The sequence below is a fragment of the Hippocampus zosterae genome, chromosome 15 (genome assembly GCF_025434085.1).
Source record: "Hippocampus zosterae strain Florida chromosome 15, ASM2543408v3, whole genome shotgun sequence".
Classification (NCBI taxonomy): domain Eukaryota; kingdom Metazoa; phylum Chordata; class Actinopteri; order Syngnathiformes; family Syngnathidae; genus Hippocampus; species Hippocampus zosterae.
Window position 1 is genome coordinate 16,073,507 of NC_067465.1, and position 22,218 is coordinate 16,095,724.

Consider the following 22,218-nt stretch of genomic DNA (forward strand, 5'->3'; position numbering starts at 1 on the left):
TTTTTTCCAATGGCACCCTGTTGTTGCATAGCAAAAATGCTCAAGACAAATAAATAAAAATTTGTTAAATTAATCATTTCGATGCTACAGTTAGTAAGCGGATGATAATGTTACTTGATGTCAATTTGGAAGGGCACATTTTTCCCCAAAAGTTAAGGTTCAATTGCCACTTTTGGGGAGTTTGACCTTGGAGGGTTTTATGAGCATCATATTTTTAGGCTATGGGTTACCTTATATTTACAGTATTATATTTATATAATAAATTAACTTTTCTTGTCTTTTTTAACAACACTGACTTTTTTTTGTCAATGAAAAAAATCTAAATCCCCAAATAAGTGATCGGTGAAATTGAATGTGAAATTTGAAGTCAAGGTTTGATTAATTAAATACATGTGTTTACTTTGTTACAAAATAAGGTGTGCCAATCACCATCATTTCTAAAATTAAAAAAAGAAGAAGTTATTAAGCAATATTCAGGTGCGCACAATGCTTTGACGTCACAATCGGTTGTCCAATGCAGCTGCCCGAGCACGGGACGCGCGTGCGTGTGGTCGTCCACCAGACGCTCGCGTCTCCTTCGTGCTTTTCCGTGCATCTCCGTCGAGCTAGTTGTTGTTGCTGGTGTGGCCACACCGAGGGAGCGAGGATGATTGACAATAATGGCGGCGGGTTTATTCTGACTTGACTCCAGCAGGGGGGGTTGGGAGAGGAGAAGAGAAGACGGAGAACCATCTCTGGCCGGGCCAACAAAGCGAACACCTCTAGGTGAATGTTATGCGCCCGTGCGGAGCAATTGATATCCCCGAAAGGAGCCAGTATCAGCGCAAAGACTTGGCTTGGGCAAGGACGGGGTTTATTCTGCTAGCTTAGCTTTAGCATCAAGGCTCCCTTTTAGCTTGCTAAGTTGAAGAGGTTAGCATTCCTGAGGCGAGGAGGCTAAGCAAACAATGTCGCCGCTTCGCTAGCTTTCCGCCTAATTCCTCTCCCAATTTCCAAGGGCTCGGCGAATGCAGCGTTTGTTTGCAAAAGAAGAGGCGATCTCCTTCGACCTCTAGCTCGGCGAGCTTCGTGGGGCTGTGTGGCTTCTGTTACGGAATTGCATTCAAAAACTGCCCGCTCCCTTGTTGCCAGCTCGCACAGCTAGCTCGCTAACTCAAAAAGATTCGCTGGGGCTATTTTCCCCCTTCTTCGTTTGTTAAATGACCACCGGTAGGAATAACCGAGCCATGATGGAAGGAGTCGGAGCGAGAGTGGTTCGCGGACCCGATTGGAAGTGGGGCAAGCAGGACGGCGGGGAGGGACATGTCGGCACCGTAAGGAGTTTTGAAAGTCCCGAGGAGGTGGTGGTTGTCTGGGATAACGGCACCGCTGCGAACTACCGTTGCTCTGGAGCATACGACGTGAGGATATTAGACAGTGCTCCTACAGGTACGTTATTCTTTAAAGTGCGGAACGCATCCACAATCTTAGTGAAATTGTAAATAATAATAGAGTGGGTTGTTTTGTTTACCTAGCCTAGATGAACGCAGACGCTCGCATGACTGCCGCATGATAAACACAATGGAATGTGTACAGTATTGTTTTGTAGTGGGCCAGTTTTCTTTGTGTATTCAACACACGGTCAGAAATGAAACTCAGGTGATTTCGGATAAGTATTCTCTCCTTACACTCCAAATTGTCCCTAGGTGTGAGCGCAGATGGTTGTCTGGTTCTGTGTGCCCTGCAATTGGCTGGCAACCGGTTCAGGGTGTCCCCCGCCTACTGCCCGGAGACAACTGGAATAAGCTCCAGCCCCCCCACTCCCCCGCGACCCTATTGAGAATGAATGTTCTCTCCTTTTCGCTATAACACACAGATGAACACTTCCAAAAGCACAATCACCGGTGGAACAAATTCAAGAAAATGGTTGTTTTCAGGCACATAAAGTGCAATGACTACGTTCCATTCTCACCCATATTTGAACTGGAAATACTGTATGTGCATTGGCCCATTTTAATGATGAAATTATTGATAATTATTGGGTTGAAAAAGAACATCGATGTAAGGCAAGGACTAAAATAACGATAAGTTATATTTTCTTCTTTTTCACTCTTAGCATTAGCTAAGAGCTAATTAGCTAATTAGCACTGCGGACGCTGTATCGGTCTGTCGTGGTGAAGAAGGAGCTGAGCCAAAGGGCGAAGCTCTCAATTTACCGGTTGATCTACGTTCCAACCCTCATCTATGGTCACGAGCTATGGGTCGTGACCGGAAGAACGAGATCCCGGTTACAGGCGGCCGAAATGAGTTTTCTCCGCAGGGTGTCCGGGCTCTCCCTTAGAGATAAGGTGAGGAGCTCGGTCATCCGGGAGGGGCTCAGAGTCGAGCCGCTTCTCCTCCACATCGAGAGGAGCCAGATGAGGTGGCTTGGGCATCTGATTCGGATGCCTGCTGAGCGCCTCCCCGGTGAGGTGTTCCGGTCATGTCCCACCGGGAGGAGACCCCGAGGAAGACCCAGGACACGCTGGAGAGACTATGTCACCCAGCTTGCCTGGGAATGACTCGGGATCCCCCGGGGAGAGCTGAAAGAAGTAGCTAGAGAGAGGGAAGTCTGGGCTTCCCTGCTAAAGCTGTTGCCCCCGCGACCCGGCCCCGGATAAGCGGTAGATGATGGATGGATGGATGGCACTCTTAGCATGCAGGGGAAGGCACAGCAGGGGGCTAAACTTGTCTACCCTGACCATACTTCCCTGCCCAACAGGTGTTTTAGCCATTAATCCACCAATTAATTTCTAAGAGTTTTCATCCACTCTTATGCCTTCCTGTCACTTTCTTAGTCCCTCTCTTTTGCAACCCGCTGATGACTCAGCTCAGACACCACTTCTCTCTTAGACCATCCACTCTGAAGCCTTGCGGTGGTGCGTTTACCGTTAATCAATTGTTAGGTGGCGTCTTGGTCTCATGATGTGAACAGCATGATAAAGAGGAATATAAGAAGCATCCTTTATTGTTATGACTTAAGATTATCTATAATCATGTATATTCACAAAATATGACTTAAAAAAAACACCACAACAAAGACACACAGTTTGAGGCACACACTGAAAAAGGGGGTGTCTTTATCTCCTGGGGAACAGTTCATGGTATTGCTGTCTCGCCCAGGGCCACCACATCTGGGGGAGATTTTGAGTGGATGGTCCACTTCCCAGACTGCTTTTATACGGGATGGCTAGGTATGATCCAAGACTCCCATTTTGGCAGGCAGCAATCTTGACTACCAGTTCTAATTAATCCAGGAAATTTATTGGTCGAGTCATGTTGTCTTTCCTTTTTTATTATTTTTTTAGCACAACAGATTTGAGGTGTTTTGTTTTTAAGTTTGAATTCCAAGAAAAGCATGTGCAATATCGAATTTATCGAACGTGTTGTAATTTGCAGCTTTGTGTTCAGAAAAGAAAATATACCTGTTGCCGAACCGAACCCTGAATTCGGTTCGGCAAAAATGATTAAACATGCTACGACAGTCGAACCTCATTTCAATGTACCCTGTTTACGTTTTCACACCTGCAACGTTCACATTTCAAAGTCCCGATTTCATGTAAATCATTTTTAACTTGCCAATTTTACTTACAACGTACACCTTTTACAATGTAAGCTTCATTTCTAATGACCAGATTTTTCCCACAAAATAGTAAAAAGTTCTTCGTGACAACAAACCGTGCAACGCTAACTGCCGTTGTGACCTTGGTTATGAACAAAATGTGCAGCGCGGGATTCCCCTCTGTTGCTTTGCAACGCTACATATCGACTCATGCATTGTTGTACCTCCCGGGGCACGGTGCGGTCTTGAGCACATGGTCTGAAAACATGTGGTAAACGGAACCAAATCATCTTGTCTGTGAAGACTGAAATTGTCTCTCACTTTTGAAAGGGAGTTTTCCAGATGATGCTTAGTCGAGACTAAAAAGCTTAGCCGAGTCAACGATTTCAACAATCGACCGTAGTGGCAACAAAATGGCAGAGTTCAAGACCAACGGATTGAAAGATGATCGTAAACGGCTTTGGGGTGCGACACATCATAAACTGATGACGGTTGGCTTTGTCGGCGGCACGCGCAGTTGCCTATGACGAGTAACATTTGCTGAGTGAATGTTTTCAGAGATGAAGTAGGAACGTTCCAATTGTTTGTTTTCATGTCTTCGAAAATTATTTTTTCTTCATACTGTGTACACGTATTTGTAATTGAAATGTTTATACTGTATTACATGTTCATATTTTTACATCTATAAATATTCATACTGTACTGGTAAATTATACATTGTAAGTGGCAGCCATTTTATTGGAAATGGTTAAAATGAACTACCAGTATACCGTAGAGATTCGTTATTTCCCTCAAGGTATGTTGTAATGAGGTTTGACTGTATATAACATTTTGTCTTGTTGTTTTTTATCCTGTGTTATTGCTCTTAAGAATACCTGATGTGGAACAGAAAAAATAAGGACAGAAAGAATCGAGAAAAATTTACTCGCATCTCTGATTAACAAATATCGTAAAATGTGTTAACCATGCCGTTTAAAACGTGTTGAATACATTCGGTCGAAACATGCACATACAACTCTAGCCTTTGAATGCACCAGTTACCCAGTTGGTGACTTGCTCCACAGGCTAATGCAGCAGTCTTTCTTCATCAGCAGTTGCTCCTCCTTGTCGAAAACCACAAAGAGATGGACCTAAACGCATGACATCCATCACAGAAAGTCAAAAAGGAAAGTCCATACCAGCGCAAATGTTGTCATCTTTCAACATTTCCCCTTGAGGTTCATTTAATTTGCATTTATTAGTCCAAACTGTTGCCATCATGATTAAACGTGTTAACTGTTAAGAGAGGTTTAAATCATCACTCTGGTATTTATCAAACATCACCCAAAGGCATGACACCAGTCACCTAAGATCCAAGTCAAAATCTTTTGTACACATGAAGCTGGTAAAACTGGCTCCGACAACACTCATATGCAATAGCAGCTGTAAAAATAAATCAATAACTAAAAGCATAAGTATTAGAGCACGACAGTTGTGTTCAAACCAAAAGCCAAATACTTTCATCTTCTAATTTGCTACACTGAGATCAACAGTTGGCTCCTCCCGAGCTTTTCATGACATTTGTCATCTTTTTGTGTGTGTGTGTGCAAACTATTAGCCGTTGTATTCACGCGCAGCGACTCGCACCCACTTAACTCATCAACACTCCTCCTTGTCCCGCAGGCATCAAGCATGACGGAACGATGTGTGACACTTGCCGTCAGCAGCCCATCATTGGCATTCGCTGGAAATGTGCTGAGTGCACCAATTACGACCTCTGTACAACCTGTTACCATGGTGACAAACATCACTTGAGACACCGCTTCTACAGGATCACCACCCCGGGCAGTGAGAGGTTAGTTAAGATGATTGCTTAAATAAAACAAAAAAGCAGACATTCGGTTTGGGTTACAATACAATGTGTTTCACTCTTTTATTTGGGTCTCTGTGATATTTGAGAATCTTTAAATGCGCCCTTGCTCACAGGCAGACATCTGAATGCTCCCAGCCTCCAGTTGCCAGGCAACAAACTCGCCTTGTTTAAATCTTTTTGCATGTTATATAAAGGCGGGGATTCACATATATGCTTCACTCGCCGTAGTGGAAACAGCGACGCTGGTCGACTTCCAAGTCATTCTGATTTCAGAGCAGTGTTTACCCTCTGAAATAACTCGATGTCTGCATCCAACTTTACTCTTTGCCATTATCATTGGCACTCATCTGAGGTGAAATCACATAAAACACAAATAATGCTGAAACTGAGCCGAAGTCTCACAAAACATGCTGATATGTTGCATGTTTATTTGTGGAAATACGATATACTGTAAATAGTACTTTTCTTTCTTTGTTTTTTTAAAGGCCTATCGCCCAATTGGCGAGTGGTATTTATTTATTTTAGATGCCTCAAATTCAGTTCTAAACACACCAATGCTTCTTTTATATCAATCCCGCATCCCAACACAGACGAACACATGGCCCAACAGACGGCTGTCTTTTCAACCGGGTACAACTTCATCCCCCACCCGCGCCCCCTGAGACAGACGGTGCACACAGTGCACAATGGCTGAGGTAGTCCCCCCCCAGAGATCACACTCGTCTGCCAACATGATAGTGGTGTGGGGGTGCTGTATTATATTCTTTCAGTCAATTCTGAGCAGGGAGTCGTTCACGGTGTTGTACCACCACTGTCCACCTGCCATAGGATGTTAGCAGTTGTATTTATTTATGTTTTGAAATGGCCACAAGCTTTGTCTGCACGTGTCAAGGAAAAAGAGGCAAGTGAGTCATAGAAACATTTTGCCAAGACGGCCGACAGTCGGCGCAAGCACAAAGATACAACAATCAAGTCTGCAAAGCCGCATGGACCACAGGAGTCAGAATTCTGGCTAAACGTGTTGCTGAGCATTATTGTCAGAGTTGACAAGCTTGCAAATGTGATGCTTTTAAATGACTTACCTTGAAAGAGAAGTCTTAACAAGTATGAATTATTTGGCGACAAACTTGTGTACCACTGGTTGCATTTGATTAGGCAATTAACCAGTATTGTTGTTTGTAGAAGAATCAGCCAACTATGCATCTGCTGAATGCCTTGCTCAGCTATCGGCTTGGACTATCAACTGATACTCAGAATCGATTGACTCAACTTGGACTCTGGTGCAAAACAATGTGATTAGGACATCCGAGTGAAAAGTGTACCATCATACTCAAGTCTCCCCTTTATGACTGTCGCCTGAAGGTTTTTCACGTGAAGTCCAAGTAAAGTTTGACACACTGACATGAGCCACATATCAACATAGTATGCCGTGCATTTTAAAATTGGTCCCACTCTGGGAAAACTTGATCGGAGACCTGAACAACTGAATGGGCTGTCTTTCTTGGTGTGGACAGAGTGCTTCTGGAGTCGAGGCGCAAATCAAAGAAAATCACAGCCAGAGGCATTTTTACGGGTGGCCGGGTAGTGCGAGGAGTGGACTGGCAGTGGGAAGACCAGGATGGAGGCAACGGAAGGCGAGGAAAGGTAATGGCCAGTAACAGCCCTCCAAAACACACATGGCTGTACGTCAGTGTCCTTGTCTACACAGTGTATCTTTGTATCTTTTTAAAGTGTGCATATGCCGAAAGTACCACTTTGTTCATAGTTTTTATATGCGGAAGACTATGAAAAGGTCCATTTTCCGATCCGCTTTATCCTCACAAGGGTCGCAAGGGGTGCTGAGCCGATCCCAGCCATCTTGAACCGGTTGCCAGCCAATGGCAGAGCACACAGAGACGAATAACCATCCACGCTCACACTCACACCTAGATTTACAATTTAGTGTTCAATCAGCCTGCCATGCATGTTTTTTTTTTCGAATGTGGGAGGGAACCGGAGTACCCGTAGAAAACCATGGGGAGAACATGCAAACTCCACACAGGAAGGCCGGAGCCGGGATCGAACCTACGACCTCTGAACTGTGAGGTCAACGCGCTAACCACTGGACCAGGCTGCCCGTTGAGGAAGCCATCCTTTTTATACTATGCATTGGTCTTAAATTATGATGGCTTTCATCTTGCTGATTGATGTTAATCCTGACTAATGCTTCACATAAACGTCATTCTGGAGTCATTCCGATGACAGATGGGGTTGCATTTGTTGTCCAGTATCTGTACTACATACTGTCATTGACTCGGTCGGCTCTAGTCCCAAGCATATTTTAAGAGGCCCTCTCGGCAATTTAATACGTCATTTTTCTGCCTTATTTAATGGTACATCTCATCACTATTTCATGATGCCGGCAGCGGCAATTGCGCCCCCTCCGAAAACCATCATGGCATCTCCTCATGCTTAGATGTACTTCTAGTGTGGCCTAAATATTAACTAGACCCATTACTCAATTTCCTCTGTGAGGAACTGAAAATAAACAGGTTACTGAATTTACTTCGGATACATGTTTTCATGAATGAATGAATTTACTCTGGTGCCCTTCATCTCATGACACTTTCTCTACCTTATTGTAAGTCAAGTCCCACAATCCATCTGCATCCATCCATGACCTCGGATTTGGTCTCAATCGCCAAAATTTACCATTGACATCATTAAGGTTTGGAATAACACCTGTCAGCTTTTCAAACTTGTTTGAGCTTTGGAGGCAATGTTTTAACCTACCGTATTTTCACGACTATTCGACGCACCGTACGTTTGGGCGCAGTCTCATTAATGGGTGACATTTCTGTATTTTACACATAGACAGACCGCACTGTACCAATGGGCGCAGTTTTACAGTGGTAAAACATACACCAGCTTAAACATACGGCATGCATGCGCACACGCTAACACGTTAGCTTTAAGCTTACGATAGCATGCCAAGACATACAGATACAAGCTGAAAACACGTTTTTAAAAAGGCATCGAAAGGGGAACTGAGTTCGGGTGTATTTTATTTAGCCATCGTACAATGTTCTCACGTTTTTCGATCAATCATCACCCAGAAATCCATCAAAGTCCTCATCCTCTGTATCAGAAGCAGAGGACTGCACATCCCAGTTGTCATTGAACGCATCACATGCTAGTGTGAGTTGCTACGCATTGCCGAGCGGAAAGAAGGAGCAGCAACAGCCAAGTCAACATTTCTCTCGTGTGAAGCTTCCCCACATTTGACAGTAAAGAACAGAGCGAAACATGGTGGCAGCGCGTGTGTGTGTAGAAAGAATTGAACAATTGTGCAAGTACCGTAATCCATCAAAAACGCTGCGTTCCCTCTCGTTGTGGCGTAACTCTCCCAGCGCTGCCTCTCACTCTTTGTAAAGTTGTGTTTGCCATCGATCATCCATTGTTCCCATGCCGTTCGCAACTTTACTTTGAACGCCCGGTTGATGCCAATGTCCAGCGGTTGGAGTTCTTTAGTCAAGCCTCCGGGAATAACGGCAAGCTTAGAGTTCATTTGCTTGACTTGGTTTTTCACCACTGGTGTGAGATGGGCACGCATGCCAAAAGCATAACCGGTGGCTTTAAGTTTGAACTGAGCTTCGTAGGCGTGCCTCTTTGTCGAATTTATTTTCAGGGGTTCTTAGAAACCAAAACCGGAGTTGTTTTGCAACAATGCACATTGCCACACTCTATACAGGTGTTGGTACCTGCTTGCGGCGTCCCTTTAGCGTCCACTTACATGCCCGCCCTTCACCATTGGCGGACTGCTCCTCAGCTTGCCTGTCCTCTCTCTCTCTCCCTCTCCATATATGTATATATACACGCCCACCTTTCCCTGATTGGCCGACTTCTTTCCCGCATGCCTGGGCACAGTCACTTCCGCCTTTTCTCTATATAAACAGCGTGTCGGCTGTCAGTCAGATTTTGGAACTCCGCGCATACAAAGGACGCTGCGCACCATAAGGCGTCCTGTCCATTTTGGAGAAAATTTAAGACTTTTAATGGCGCCTTATAGTCGTGAAAATACAGTACTTGTTTGTTTGTTTTTTTTTGCTACACCCCAAAATCTTCATTGGCCAAAAAATGACAAAGGTATTTAAAATAATCGTCTCAGAAATAAATACAATATAAATGATAAAACGACCAAACACTGGCAGATGTTTATCCTAATTTAGTAGAGAGAGAGAGAGATGTGTGTGTTTGGAAATTGTGGATGTTTTGTCCTCCGGGCCAAAGAAGAAAAGTTCACTTACGATCTATTATGGAAGCAAAATTCAAAATCCAGGATCTGTGATGGTTTTTGGACTGGGTTAGTGCCAATGATGTGGCAAACCTAGACATCTGTGAAAGCACAATTCATGCTTAAATGTACATACAGGTTTTGCTGCCATCCAAGCAACGTCTTTTACATGGACCTGTTTAATTCGGCAAGACAATGCAAAACCACAATATGGGAATGGGGAAGAATTCCACCTCCAAAGCTTCAAAGATTAGTGGCCTCAATTCCCAAACATTTATTGAATATTCTTAAAAGAAAAGCCTGATGTAACACAGTGGTAAACATGACCCCGTCTCAGCTTTTTGGAAGGTTTTGCACCCAATTAAAAAATTGTTGGTTTTTTTTTTTTTGCTAAAATCAGGCAAGTTTATCAGTTTAAACATTAAATATCTTTGTTAGTTGTAGCTAGTGTTAGTAGCTGTATATTCATTTAAATTGAGGTTGAACTTGATTTGCACATCTTTGTAGTGGTACCTCTACTTACGAACGTCTCTTCATATGAAATTGTCACGTTATGAAATGCCTCAACAGAAAAATATTGCCTCTTGTTATGAAATACATTTTAAGATAAAACAAGTAAAAATACAGTGTGGGCTGCTACTCTCAACTCAGTTTCCTGAATGCAACATAGCTACAGCTGTTCTGCCATTGGCTATTACCGAGCATAATTTTGGCATGCCATTGGCTAAGAGGGGCCTCTACCGCATCTGTCTGTGTGTTTAAATAGTGTCTGTACGGCGTCCTTGTCATTTGCCCCATGGGCCATGAGGTGTTCCAATAGTTTTACGTAAATGTGAATCACCCAGAGAAAGTGTTCACCAATCAGGCGATCGCTCACTGTGCTGATGCTGATGTTTGCCTTGGACATTTTCGAAGGATTGTTAAAAGCCGACAAAAGCAAACATCCTTGGATCAGTTCTTTACAAATGCCAGGCAAAAACCACTTCTGAGAGGGAACATAAAATAAAAAGGGCAAAAAACGATGAGGATTCAGTTAAAAGTTAAATGACCGTTATTTTGATTCTTCACTCTATTTTTTGATTTTTACGTTATGAACAACTCTCATTTATTGTGCAATAATTGAATTGTAACATGTATTTGTTACATATTTCGAATGATGAATTTTCATGCTTTTGGAAACATGTCTGAATTTTTAGGAGTGGGGCTTGGAACGGATTAGGGCATTTACATGGAGAACGCATCTCGACTGACAACATTTTTCTAGTTCAGAAATTTCTTCCAGAACCAATTAACTTTGTAAGTAGAGGTAGCACTGTATTGTTTTTTTTTTTTTAACACAACATCCCAACTTCATTGGAATTGGGTTTGTAATACTCTATGAATGACAAGCCACAAGCTTGGCGTCCCCCTGTTATGTTTATTTTCCCCCCAAAAAAATCTTCATACATTTTAAGTCGTGAAGAAAATGTATGCATCTGGCCATTATCAGAGAGTCCCAGGCATGTTGCAGCCTATCCCAGTTGCCTTTTGCAACTGGTTGTCAAGCAGTCGCAAGTTACACATAGACGCACAACCATTCACACTCACAATCATTAATAAGAAAAGTACAAAAGTATGGGCAAACTTTTTATCGTATTCCTTTTTGCATTTTGCTGTTTGTCAGGGCGACTCCTTGTACCTCCAAGAACATCTCTTTTCAGGAAAATGAAGGACTGTTTGTTCAACCATTAACAATATATTACCTCTTCAAAGAGAGCAAGCCATTTTCAACATTTTAGTTTGGTCAATAATTTGTCAAAATAGCATTTTGGTGTTGAGTGACCAATATTATAGATTAGTGAAAAAATTACAAATTGTGGCATAAGGGCTTTCAGCCCTATCGTGAGAAATGTTTTTAAACATTATAATTAGTAAGTTAGACCCACCTCTTCAAAGAGAGCAAGCCATTTTCAACATTTTAGTTTGGTCAATAATTTGTCAAAATAGCATTTTGGTGTTGAGTGACCAATATTATAGATTAGTGAAAAAATTACAAATTGTGGCATAAGGGCTTTCAGCCCTATCATGAGAAATGTTTTTAAACATTATAATTAGTAAGTTAGACCCACATCATAACAAAAGTGTAAAGTTAGTTTTTCACAATTTGTTTTTTGGAATTCATTCACATTCTTCTTCTCTAAGCATCACATACTCACACATAATTTATGCTCTGATGTTTACTGAACTCTGAAGTCTATCGCGGTGAACATTTCAACAGTACAGCAATGAGTACATCCAATAGTTACATTTCCCCTTTTCCTCAACAGGTGACCGAGATTCAAGACTGGAGCGCTGCCAGTCCTCATAGTGCTGCCTATGTGCTATGGGACAATGGGGCCAAGAACCTGTACCGTGTCGGTTTTGAGGGAATGGTGAGTGTGCGCGCGCACACATGCACGCCCGCCCGCACACACGCACGGTGTTCTTCAATAGATCAGCTGTCAGGTGGCTTTTGTGTCTGACCATAGGGTGGAGGCTCTTATTTCCCCCTCCGAGGGCTTTGTGAGAGCCACAGTGGGCTTTGCCCCCCCCCCCCCTCATTGTTTGCACAAGCAGCTGGAGGTGGAACCATCTGCATGATAAAGGCAATCTGCTTTTTAACTCATTCAGTCCCAAAGACGTTTTTAAACGTCTTTTCAGACTTGGTCCAGAATTGGCTGGTACTGAATGAGTTAAGAGGGGGTGATCGTGAACATGGAGGTCAACTTAAAAGAAGTGGAATGTGGATGCATTGACACACGCCTCTCTGATAAAAAGCACACTTCTGCACATTGTTTGCATTTGGCTTTGTTTCGTGAAAGAAGACGATCGGGTTTTGCAGTTGCATAATCGATTTGTCCTTTTCTTATTCTAATGTAATCGAAGCTCTAAAGTTGAACACAATCTGTTCCAGTTACAAGTACGGACTAATTCTTTCCAGGGCGAAACTATCTCCATCTTTAGTTCACCTTAAACGTATTAACTGTGTAGAACTGAGTTGAACATAATTGTTGAAGTATTTTCACTTGGGGCTAATTTCACTTCCATTGTAGACAATGCTCAGTGTTCTGAATGAGTTGCAACTGTTGGAGAATCTTTTAAGGGACTCAAGCCCAAAGACCATCACAATAATAAAGTCTACTGAAGACAAAAAACGATTCCCTTGCTCTGCTTGGACCAAGCAACCCCCATCAAGGATATGTTTTTTCAGCTAGTAAAAGCCAGTTTTAGTATTTGATGTGATATTACGGCTGAAAATCAGATCTGAATCAATCAGCACCCCAAAGGTTTGCCCTTGTTTTTTGGCTTTTAAAGACAGCGACTGCAAGTGTTTACTAACAGCAATCCTCTTTTCTCTGTTGTCTAAAATAGTCACCTCGGTTTTGTTTTGGTTTAGTTGAACAACATTTTGTGACACAACATTGAATTGATCTGATTTGGGGTCATTGCTAGATATAGCTGCATATCATCTGTATAGCCCTGATAACAAGCATTTTCCTTCTAAAGATTTTAACCCAAGGGTAGTATATGCAGGCTGAGCAAAAGGGGTCTAAGGACTGACCCGTGAGGGACTCCACATCATGGCCATTCATTCAGATTCTAAAGTTCCAATGTTCACAAATTTACTACTTGCCTCTAAGTAGGGTCAAAACCATTTTAGGACTGTTTCAAAAAAGGTTAAGTGTTGTCTGTATTGGCAGGAAGATATAAAATGCTCAATTTTATGACATGTCATGACGGTGCTTCATGTCGCAGTTTGTGCCTCGCTTTTCTTAAAGTTAGGTGTAAAAACAAGTTAACGGGTGTTCAAAAAAGTGCTATGGTAACAAAAGTAATTGGATACTGCTGGAGCTTTACTGTATAGCTTTTGATTGCCGCTTTTTCAAGCAATTTCGAACAGTATTCCCTAACTTCACTTACCTTTTTTGGAATCGCAATTTCGAACAGTATTCCCTAACTTCACTTACCTTTTTTGGAATCGCAAGGAAGGCACACACAAGCCGAAGAAAAAGTAAAACACAGTCCTTTCTTGCTGAACTGATATTCTAAACTTGAAACATTTGCATTTTTCAAGGCATAGTTTGTTTCAATACACAGTATCTAAAATAAAGGCTCTCTTAACACAATCATAAGATAAAATGTCCAATTGGCTTGATAGATAGGGATGTTCTCATGGTAGCAATGTGTCTTCCCTTGATCTCTGGCCCACATCCACATTGTCCCACAGCGTCTTGCTTTGCTCTATCGCTCATCTCCTCGCCATTTTGCTGAAATTGTTGCTCTTTGCAAACACACTCTTGCAGCAGCAGCACCTTAGGTGGCTATATTCTGTGTTTTTATTATTCATGCTTGTACGTACACCACGGGCCAGTGACTTATGGAGCCTTTACTTCTTTTCTCTCTCAGTCGGACCTGAAATGTGTTCAGGATGCCAAAGGAGGTTCCTTTTACAGAGACCACTGTCCTGTGTTGGGTAAGTATGCCAGCTGGCCTTGTTTTCTGACATGATTAGGCCATTTCTCACCTGTTGCTATGCTGCAGCAAATCCAAGGGCAAAGAGACTTTCTGATGTAGTTAAGCACATGTGACCACTAGGTGGTAGCATCACCTTGTTGTCTGGTTTCAGCAGAGTTTCCCAGGGTTTTTTTCTCTCTCTAATGCCTTGCTGGCTTAAATTATATGACCTTCAAGTTAATGGTGCCATTCATGTGTGTAATATTTCCGTTCATGTAGTAAATATTGCATGCATTGTTTTTGGCGACATGTAGTTTATAGTTTATAGCTATGTCACCCCAAGGTGTAGATAAATTGTTATTCTGATGTGATTAAAGTGATTGAAAATATATTTTATTGAGAAATAGGTTGGATTTTCTTTTGTGTGTCTCTTAGGTGAGCAAAATGGCAACAGGAACCCCGGCGGTCTTCAGATCGGGGACTTGGTCAACATCGATTTAGACCTGGAGATTGTCCAGTCGCTGCAGCATGGCCATGGTGGCTGGACCGATGGTATGTTTGAGACACTCACCACCACCGGTACAGTGTGCGGCATCGACGAAGATCACGACATCGTGGTGCAGTATCCCAGCGGGAACAGGTGAGTGCTCAGGTGCTGTTACTCAAAGTGAAATCAAACGGAATGGGTCAGTGAATCAAGTATATTTTCCTGTCCACAGGTGGACGTTCAACCCTGCTGTGCTCACAAAAGCCAACGTGGTGCGCAGCGGTGAAGTGGCCGCTGGAGCGGAAGGGGGCACTTCCCAGTTCCTGGTGGGCGACCTGGTTCAGATTTGCTACGACATCGACCGCATCAAGCAGCTCCAGAAAGGTCACGGGGAGTGGGCAGAGGCCATGTTGCCTGTAAGTCTTTTGGCTGATGCGGGGAAATGCGTGCTGATTTTTAACTTCTTAACCCAGGGATGGGTAACTTAAAGGCTGGAGGGGTGCCACAATTTTTCATCAATGCCACTGGGCAGCAAACCAACATTCAGTGCATTTTTTGCATATTTTTCTTGATGTATTTTGTCTGTGGTGAAATTACAACTTCAAACTACAGTTGACTCCTGCACACTCACTCGATTCTCAAATTTTTATTTTTTTCAAGATTTTAAAATTTTTTGCTTGGTTTCTTTTTTTCACCCTTTTATCTGGATTTTTTTTATTGCCATTAACCTCATTCTTTTGTGGGAAACCTAACTTGAATTATTAACAGCGTCATTTGAAGAATTTGGGGTAGTTGTAAAAACAATAGTGTAAAAAGTTTTGTGGTCCCGAGGGCTGCCAGTTGCCCATCTCTGTCTTAAAATGTAAGAGAAGCCTCCCAAAAAATAACTGTGCGGGCTCCTTGAGGTAATCAACATAACACACCACATGCGTAATGACGGTGAGAAAGAGAGTAGTAGATGAACAAGAAACTAGGCTTACTGTTAGCTTTCCTGGGAATTGCATTATGGTGACAAACTTATGTCTTTGTTTTTCCTCCCAGGGCAAATTTCCCATTGTGGGACTAATATACAGTGTTTTTTATATATATAATATCAGTCTTTTCCTGACTGCCTTGACATAATACAAACACTCAACACAACCAGTTACAGTAATCTTTAATCCAGTAATACAGTAATCTTTGATTCCAGCAACAGCACAAACTTCCAAATTACCGTATTTTCACGACTATTCGACGCACCGTACGGTTGGGCGCAGTCTCATTAATGGGTGACATTTCTGTATTTTACACATACACAGGAAGCACTGTACTAATGGGCGCAGTTTTACAGTGGTAAAACATACGCTTAAACATACGGCATGCATGCATGCTAACACGTTCGCTAACACGTTAGCTTGAAGCATGCACTGAAGCTCAAAGCTAAAACACGTTTTTAAAAAGGCAACAAAAGCAGAACTGAGTTCGGGTGTATTTTATTTACAAGGTACTCACATTTTTTGCTCAATCATCACTCAGAAAGCCATCAAAGTCGTCATCTTCTGTGTCCGAATTGAACAATTGTGCAAGTATCGGTAATCCATCCAAACCGCCGGGTTCCCTCTCGTTGTCAGAGTCACTCTCGTCGTCATGTGGCTCCACAGAAATGATGCCGGCTTTGCCAAAAGCTCGAACAACTGTACTAGCAGATACGTTCGTCCAAGCAGCCACAATCCATTCACAGATTGTGGCGTAACTAGCCCGGCGCTGCCTCCCACTCTTCGTGAAGCTGTGTTTGCCATCGATCATGCATTTTTCCCATGCCGCTCGCAACTTCACTTTGAACGCCCGGTTGATGCCGATGTCCAACGGTTGGAATTCATTTTCGGGGGTTCTTGGAAACCAAAACCGAAGTTGTTTTGCAATAATGCACATACTCACATTTTATACAGGTGCTGGTACCTGCTAGAGGCGTGCCTTTAGCGTCCACTTACACGCCCACCCTTCACTCATTGCCGGACCCACCCCCTGCATGCCTGTCCTCACTCACGTCCACCTCTCTTCATATATTTACATAAATGTGCACGGACGCGCTTCACTGATTGGCCGACCTCTTCTCCGCATGCGTGCGTGTCGTCACTCACCTACACATTTTCTCTCTCTCCATAATTTACATATAAGTGCACGGACGCGCTTCACTGATTGGCCGACCTCTTCTCTGCACTTCACTGCTTGGCCGACCTCTTCTCCGCATGCGTGCGTGTCGTCACTCACGTACACATTTTCTCTCTCTCCATAATTTACATATAAGTGCACGGACGCGCTTCACTGATTGGCCGACCTCTTCTCCGCACTTCACTGATTGGCCGACCTCACTTCCGCCTTTTCTCTATATAAACAGCGTGTCGGGTCTCAGCCAGATTTTGTAACTCAGCTCATATAAAAGACGCTCCGCATTATAAGGCGTCCTGTCCAATTTGGAGAAAATTTTAGACTTTTAATGGCGCCTTATAGTCGTGAAAATACGGTAGTTATCTGTTTAACGTCACAATCTTGGAGTCTGTGGCTTGGCCCAGTTACACACAAGGTTTTGCAGTCAGAAATATTGATGTTACGATTCCCCCCTACAGTTCTGCAAAAGGATTGGGGAGGGAGAATCTTAACCGACTGCACACCACAGGATAATCACGCAAGATAATCTTTGAGATCGGGCCATCGGTCACTTTGATGCTGAACGTAGACCTGATTATTGGTACTTTTGTACATAGCAGTGTGGATGCCTGTTCGAAATCAAGAAACACTATTTCCTTAAACAACGACAAAGGAAAATTTGGATGTTGTCAGTTTTGAATAATTAACTTTTGAAGGTCATAATAGACCAGCTCAGCATTTCAAGAACCCTCCACCCACACACACACACACACACAAACATTTTAAAACAGTTTCCTGGTGTTTTAGTAAATTGCCTGACATTCTTCATCAGAATACACAAAGGATAGAGATTTATAGCAACCTTGTGACTTGGTTGTTGAAATCGCTCATCATTGTGCAATGCACTTACCAGCTGAATCAATTTAAATATATATATTTTTCATGCATTTTGGTTTGGCCACATGGGAAATCGTAGTTTTCGAGGAAATTTACAGTTTGCCCCATGCTACAACTTCAAGATGCTACCCGTCTCTCTCTGAGCCTGAGCAGTCATTGTTATTGATGACTAGCACAAAAAACTTGACAAACTCAAAATGTCTCCTCTAATCTTGGATTGAGACATTCACAAATGAGTACCGGTACCTTGCAAAGTTGTCATGTGTCCCTTTCTTTATATTAGTTATTTGTCAAGTTTTATTTTTGCATGCAAGCTTTCTTTTATTTTCATGCCTCCCACCCTTATTTTTATATGATCTTACCAGTGCTTCTTTCATGTATGTATATATCGTATTTTCTGCGCACTGGATTATGAGCCGCACCTTCAATGAATGACCTATTTTGTAATTTTTTCATATATTGGGCGCACTGTATTATAACATGCAGTCTATAATGCATCCACTAGATAGAGCCTACGCTCCTTCTGTTCTACTCGAGAGGCGTTCATGACCGCCTCCGAAAAACCTAAATTAACGATTACGTCAATGAAACTACAAAAATTGAAAATAATGCATCAAAACAGAAAATCAAGCAAATAAATCACCAAATAAATTCTATAGCCGCTTTATAGAATTTATTTAGGCGTTTCTTTGAGCATAGATCCAACAGAACGATCAGATGTCAATAAAATGTAGGAGACTGGACTGTCTCAGAAGTGTTTATTTATTCCGTTGTTGGGTACTGTATTCACAAACAAGGAAAAATAAGTTCTGGGGGGGGGCTATAGAATTTATTTTGTGGTTTCCTCGCTTGATTTTCTGTTTTGATGCATTATTTTCAATTTTCGTAGTTTCATTGAAGGACTCCTTCATTTACGTTTTTCAGAGGCATGAACGACTCTTGTGTTGAACGGAAGAAGAGAAGGCAAGGAGACGGACGGACAAAGACGTACCTGTATTTGTTTAGACTGTGAAAACCATTAATAAAGTGTGCGTTAAAAAAAAAAGACACCACAGCTCTCCTTTTTTTGGAGCTGCAACAAAAATGTATTTAATAAAGCAGCGACACAGTTCACTGAACCAACAGCAAGTTATAACGTTGTACGCATGTCTCCAGCAAGGGGCCATCGATATATTACCCTAATGACCATACACAAGGCGCACCGGATTTTAAGGCACGCTGTGAGCTTCTAAGAAAATGGAAGACTTTTCGGTGCGTCTTATAGTGCAGAAAATACGGTATGTATGTATATATGTACATATCTTGTTTTATGTTGAGAGGGAAGAAATTTCATCTATGCTGTATGTTACACGTATAGTACATTTGACAAAGTTTATGCAATCCAATCCAATTTCATAGCCATTAGACAAGATAAGATAAGATATCCTTTATTTGTCCCACACTGGGGAAATTTACAGCCTCCAGCAGCAAGAATGTGGGTAGAAAGAAGAAAAAAAACAAACAAACACTGTTCAATTAAGTGCAATATAAATACAAAATGTATAAATCACAGTGCTATTTACAATTGTTTTTCACATCACACACATCACATCGTTTAATTATTATTATTATTATTATTGTTGTTATTTTTATTCAGTAGATAACTATTTTAATGCGTTTTATTGCACATCAACAGACTCTGGGGAAGGTAGGCCGGGTGCAGCAGATCTACTCTGACAGCGACCTGAAGGTGGAGGTGTGCGGGACGTCGTGGACCTACAATCCTGCCGCCGTCACCAAAATCGCTCCCTCGGGCTCCGCCGTTAGCAATGCCTCTGGAGGTTTGTGCCAGCATCGCCTTGCGCCAACGCTTTGACACGATGAATCTTTATGATGTTCCCCACCACTTTGTTTGTCCAGAGCGACTCTCCCAGCTATTGAAGAAACTGTTCGAGACACAGGAGTCAGGCGACATCAACGAGGAGCTGGTCAAGGCAGCCGCCAATGGAGATTTAGCCAAGGTCGAAGACATTTTGAAGAGACCCGATGTTGACGTAAGTGCAAATATTGTCTTGGTCCAAAGGGGTTCTGCAGAAACTGAATGCTGGCACTTTGGGAGCCCCCAACCCAATGCTCATTATATTTCTCAATAATAACCACAAGGCATTTCATTTTGCTACAGCTGGGTTGTGCATTTTAATGTGTCAAGTTTTAACTTGCAGCCTCCGGCTTGGATATCATGTCTTCTTGAAATACCAATTTCATTGTGGAAAAATACTATTCTTTTTGTGTTTAAAAAATATCAGTCATCCCGATCGTTAGCCTTTGGACTGAGGTCGGCAATGCGTTGGGGGAGGCGCAGCTGGCTGCTGAAGGGCAAAAGTTTATGGTATCTGAATTTGAGGCTGAACTTTTTTTTTCCACTCGGGGGGCAGAGAATAAATAAGACAAGGACCCAGCTGGATTTTGGAGGCTGGTTTCTTTATTTTCACTTTTCACATTGAGGACACCATGGATAGAATGTTAACTCCAGACTACTAATGCACGTCAGCAATATTTCGCCTCCTGAAGTTGTCTTATAACCAGGATGAAATGTTAAATGCCAGTGACTTCATGATTTCTTTCCTCTCTTTCTTCTCATATGGAAAATGAATCTGCTCATGTCTGTTTATTAGCTGGAATTACTGCCACACTTTGAACTTTAGACCTGTTTTTCACATCCGGTTGTAGTATCAGAGGTGGCATGTTTTGAAATCTGATGCTCATTATTCCCACTCTGTTGGGTCTAAAGTAAAGAGCCATAACAAAATTCAAAAAAATATTGAATTGAATTTACTTTTTATTTCTGGTAAATTGTTATTTTAGTTTTTTGTTTATTTATTCATCATTGCCCTTTGCTCTGAATCAAGTGAAGCACCTTTATACAGCATCCAACTGTTAACCACAGCCCCCTTTACACTGCTTATAAAAGCCTGCATTTTTTGGTTAGACAAAACCAAGCAAAGAGGGATGTTACTGCGACTGTCAGAAAATGCACACAGTGGCACAGTCGCAGACTCAGACAGACAGGCAGACAGACAACTTGGGGATGAATTCAACTCAAAGGTGAATGGAAGGACGGACGGATGCATGGGTGTTAGTACCATTATGAAACAACCACCTAATTATTTGTGTGGGACAAATAAAGGATATCTTATCTTGTTATTTGATGTGATGATTCTGTACCCCTGTGTGAAAGCACACACCGTTGTTCCAATATCCTGCTTTTTTGTTGTGTAAAAGTCATAGGCGTTGAAATGCTCCGACACTGTTTGAAAAGCTACTTGTGATTGTCTCCCGAACTATCCTGACTACGTCACACTGTTATCGCAGTGTATTGGCGTTGAACGTCTCCAAGGAAAGGCTGAGATCCTTCCACTTCTGTGTCCTTCTCAATCTGAGAAATTTGAAGCGCACTGGTGTGCACTGCTTGTACAAGCCAGATTGGTAGACGCATGCGTGCGTATGTGTGAAGCCCGACTCAGCCCACAAGCCAAAGGAACCTCCTGCTTGACTCACAGAAGCAGCCTACATAGACTTTTGCTGGTTACATTTTGTTTGCACTGTTGATTTAACTCAGAGAGACATAACTGTGTGTGTGTGTGTGTGTGTGTGTGTGTGTGTGTGTGTGCGTGTGTATGTGTGTGTGTGCGTGTGTGTGTGTGTGTGTGCGTGTGTGCGTGCGTGTGCGCGCGTGTGCGCACGTGCGCGTCCGTGCGAGTGCGAGCTTTGCCCTACTGCCTTTCATTGGAATTATTTGTTCAAAGCTGAGCACAGAAAGCATGACCGTGATCTTCCTGCCAGGGCAAGCAAGGGGTGCCTCAAGACTCTACAATGAGTCCACATGAATATTTATTTACACTTGTTAAGTTTTTAGCTGTGTGCTCATGAAGCATGGCTACAAGTGCTAACTCTAGCCAGGTTTTAAAACTTGGCATTTTTGCATGTTATTCTGTATAAACGTCGCTAACGTGGAATAAGAGTTGAAGTCATGCAAGCCCTTATTTGGTGGGTGGAATGATACTTGTGTAAGGCAATTCTGGAGACTGGTGTGAAATTTAATAACTGATAGAGAGTATTCTTGGTTAGCCACTTAGGCTTCCAAGAGTGAAACACACTTCCTTGTTCTAGCAGATAGTATCTTCTTCAGCTACTGACTGCTCATTTAACAGCAGTGGTGGGCAAACTACGGCCCGTGGGCTGGATCTGGCCCATTGGTCTTTTTAATCCGGCCCGTCGAAGATTGGTGCACAATTAAGATTTGATTGCATTCATTTCGTTTGGACTTGTAATGACAGGTATTTCAACACCACGTGGCGCAATTACTTCAAGTTGCAGAGCACAGGGAGGGAGGGGAAGACGAAGAAAGAGGGAGAGAGTAATGACCATGGAAGGGAAAGTGATATGTATCTGATTAAACGAAGCGAGTAACAAAGTATGAAACATTCAGGAGACGCCTGGAGTCGGAAATACTCAAATCTACGAGATTTTGAAAAACAAGGAAGTGATTC

At 42.5% G+C, this 22,218-nt stretch overlaps 1 protein-coding gene across 7 annotated transcripts in view; it reads left to right on the forward strand.

The window, feature by feature from the left end:
- The first annotated feature begins 543 nt into the window (after positions 1–543).
- mib1 (MIB E3 ubiquitin protein ligase 1) overlaps positions 544–22,218 on the forward strand; it is a 79,823-nt gene continuing 58,148 nt past the window's right edge. For all 7 annotated transcript variants that reach the window (XM_052088404.1, XM_052088405.1, XM_052088406.1 and 4 more), the window contains exons 1-9: positions 544–1,428; positions 5,243–5,414; positions 6,947–7,076; positions 12,012–12,116; positions 14,131–14,197; positions 14,614–14,818; positions 14,898–15,081; positions 19,365–19,509; positions 19,589–19,722. In XM_052088404.1, coding sequence (XP_051944364.1) covers positions 1,200–1,428; positions 5,243–5,414; positions 6,947–7,076; positions 12,012–12,116; positions 14,131–14,197; positions 14,614–14,818; positions 14,898–15,081; positions 19,365–19,509; positions 19,589–19,722 — 1,371 coding nt within the window. In that variant the 5' untranslated portion in view covers positions 544–1,199. The remainder of the gene's footprint in view (positions 1,429–5,242; positions 5,415–6,946; positions 7,077–12,011; positions 12,117–14,130; positions 14,198–14,613; positions 14,819–14,897; positions 15,082–19,364; positions 19,510–19,588; positions 19,723–22,218) is intronic.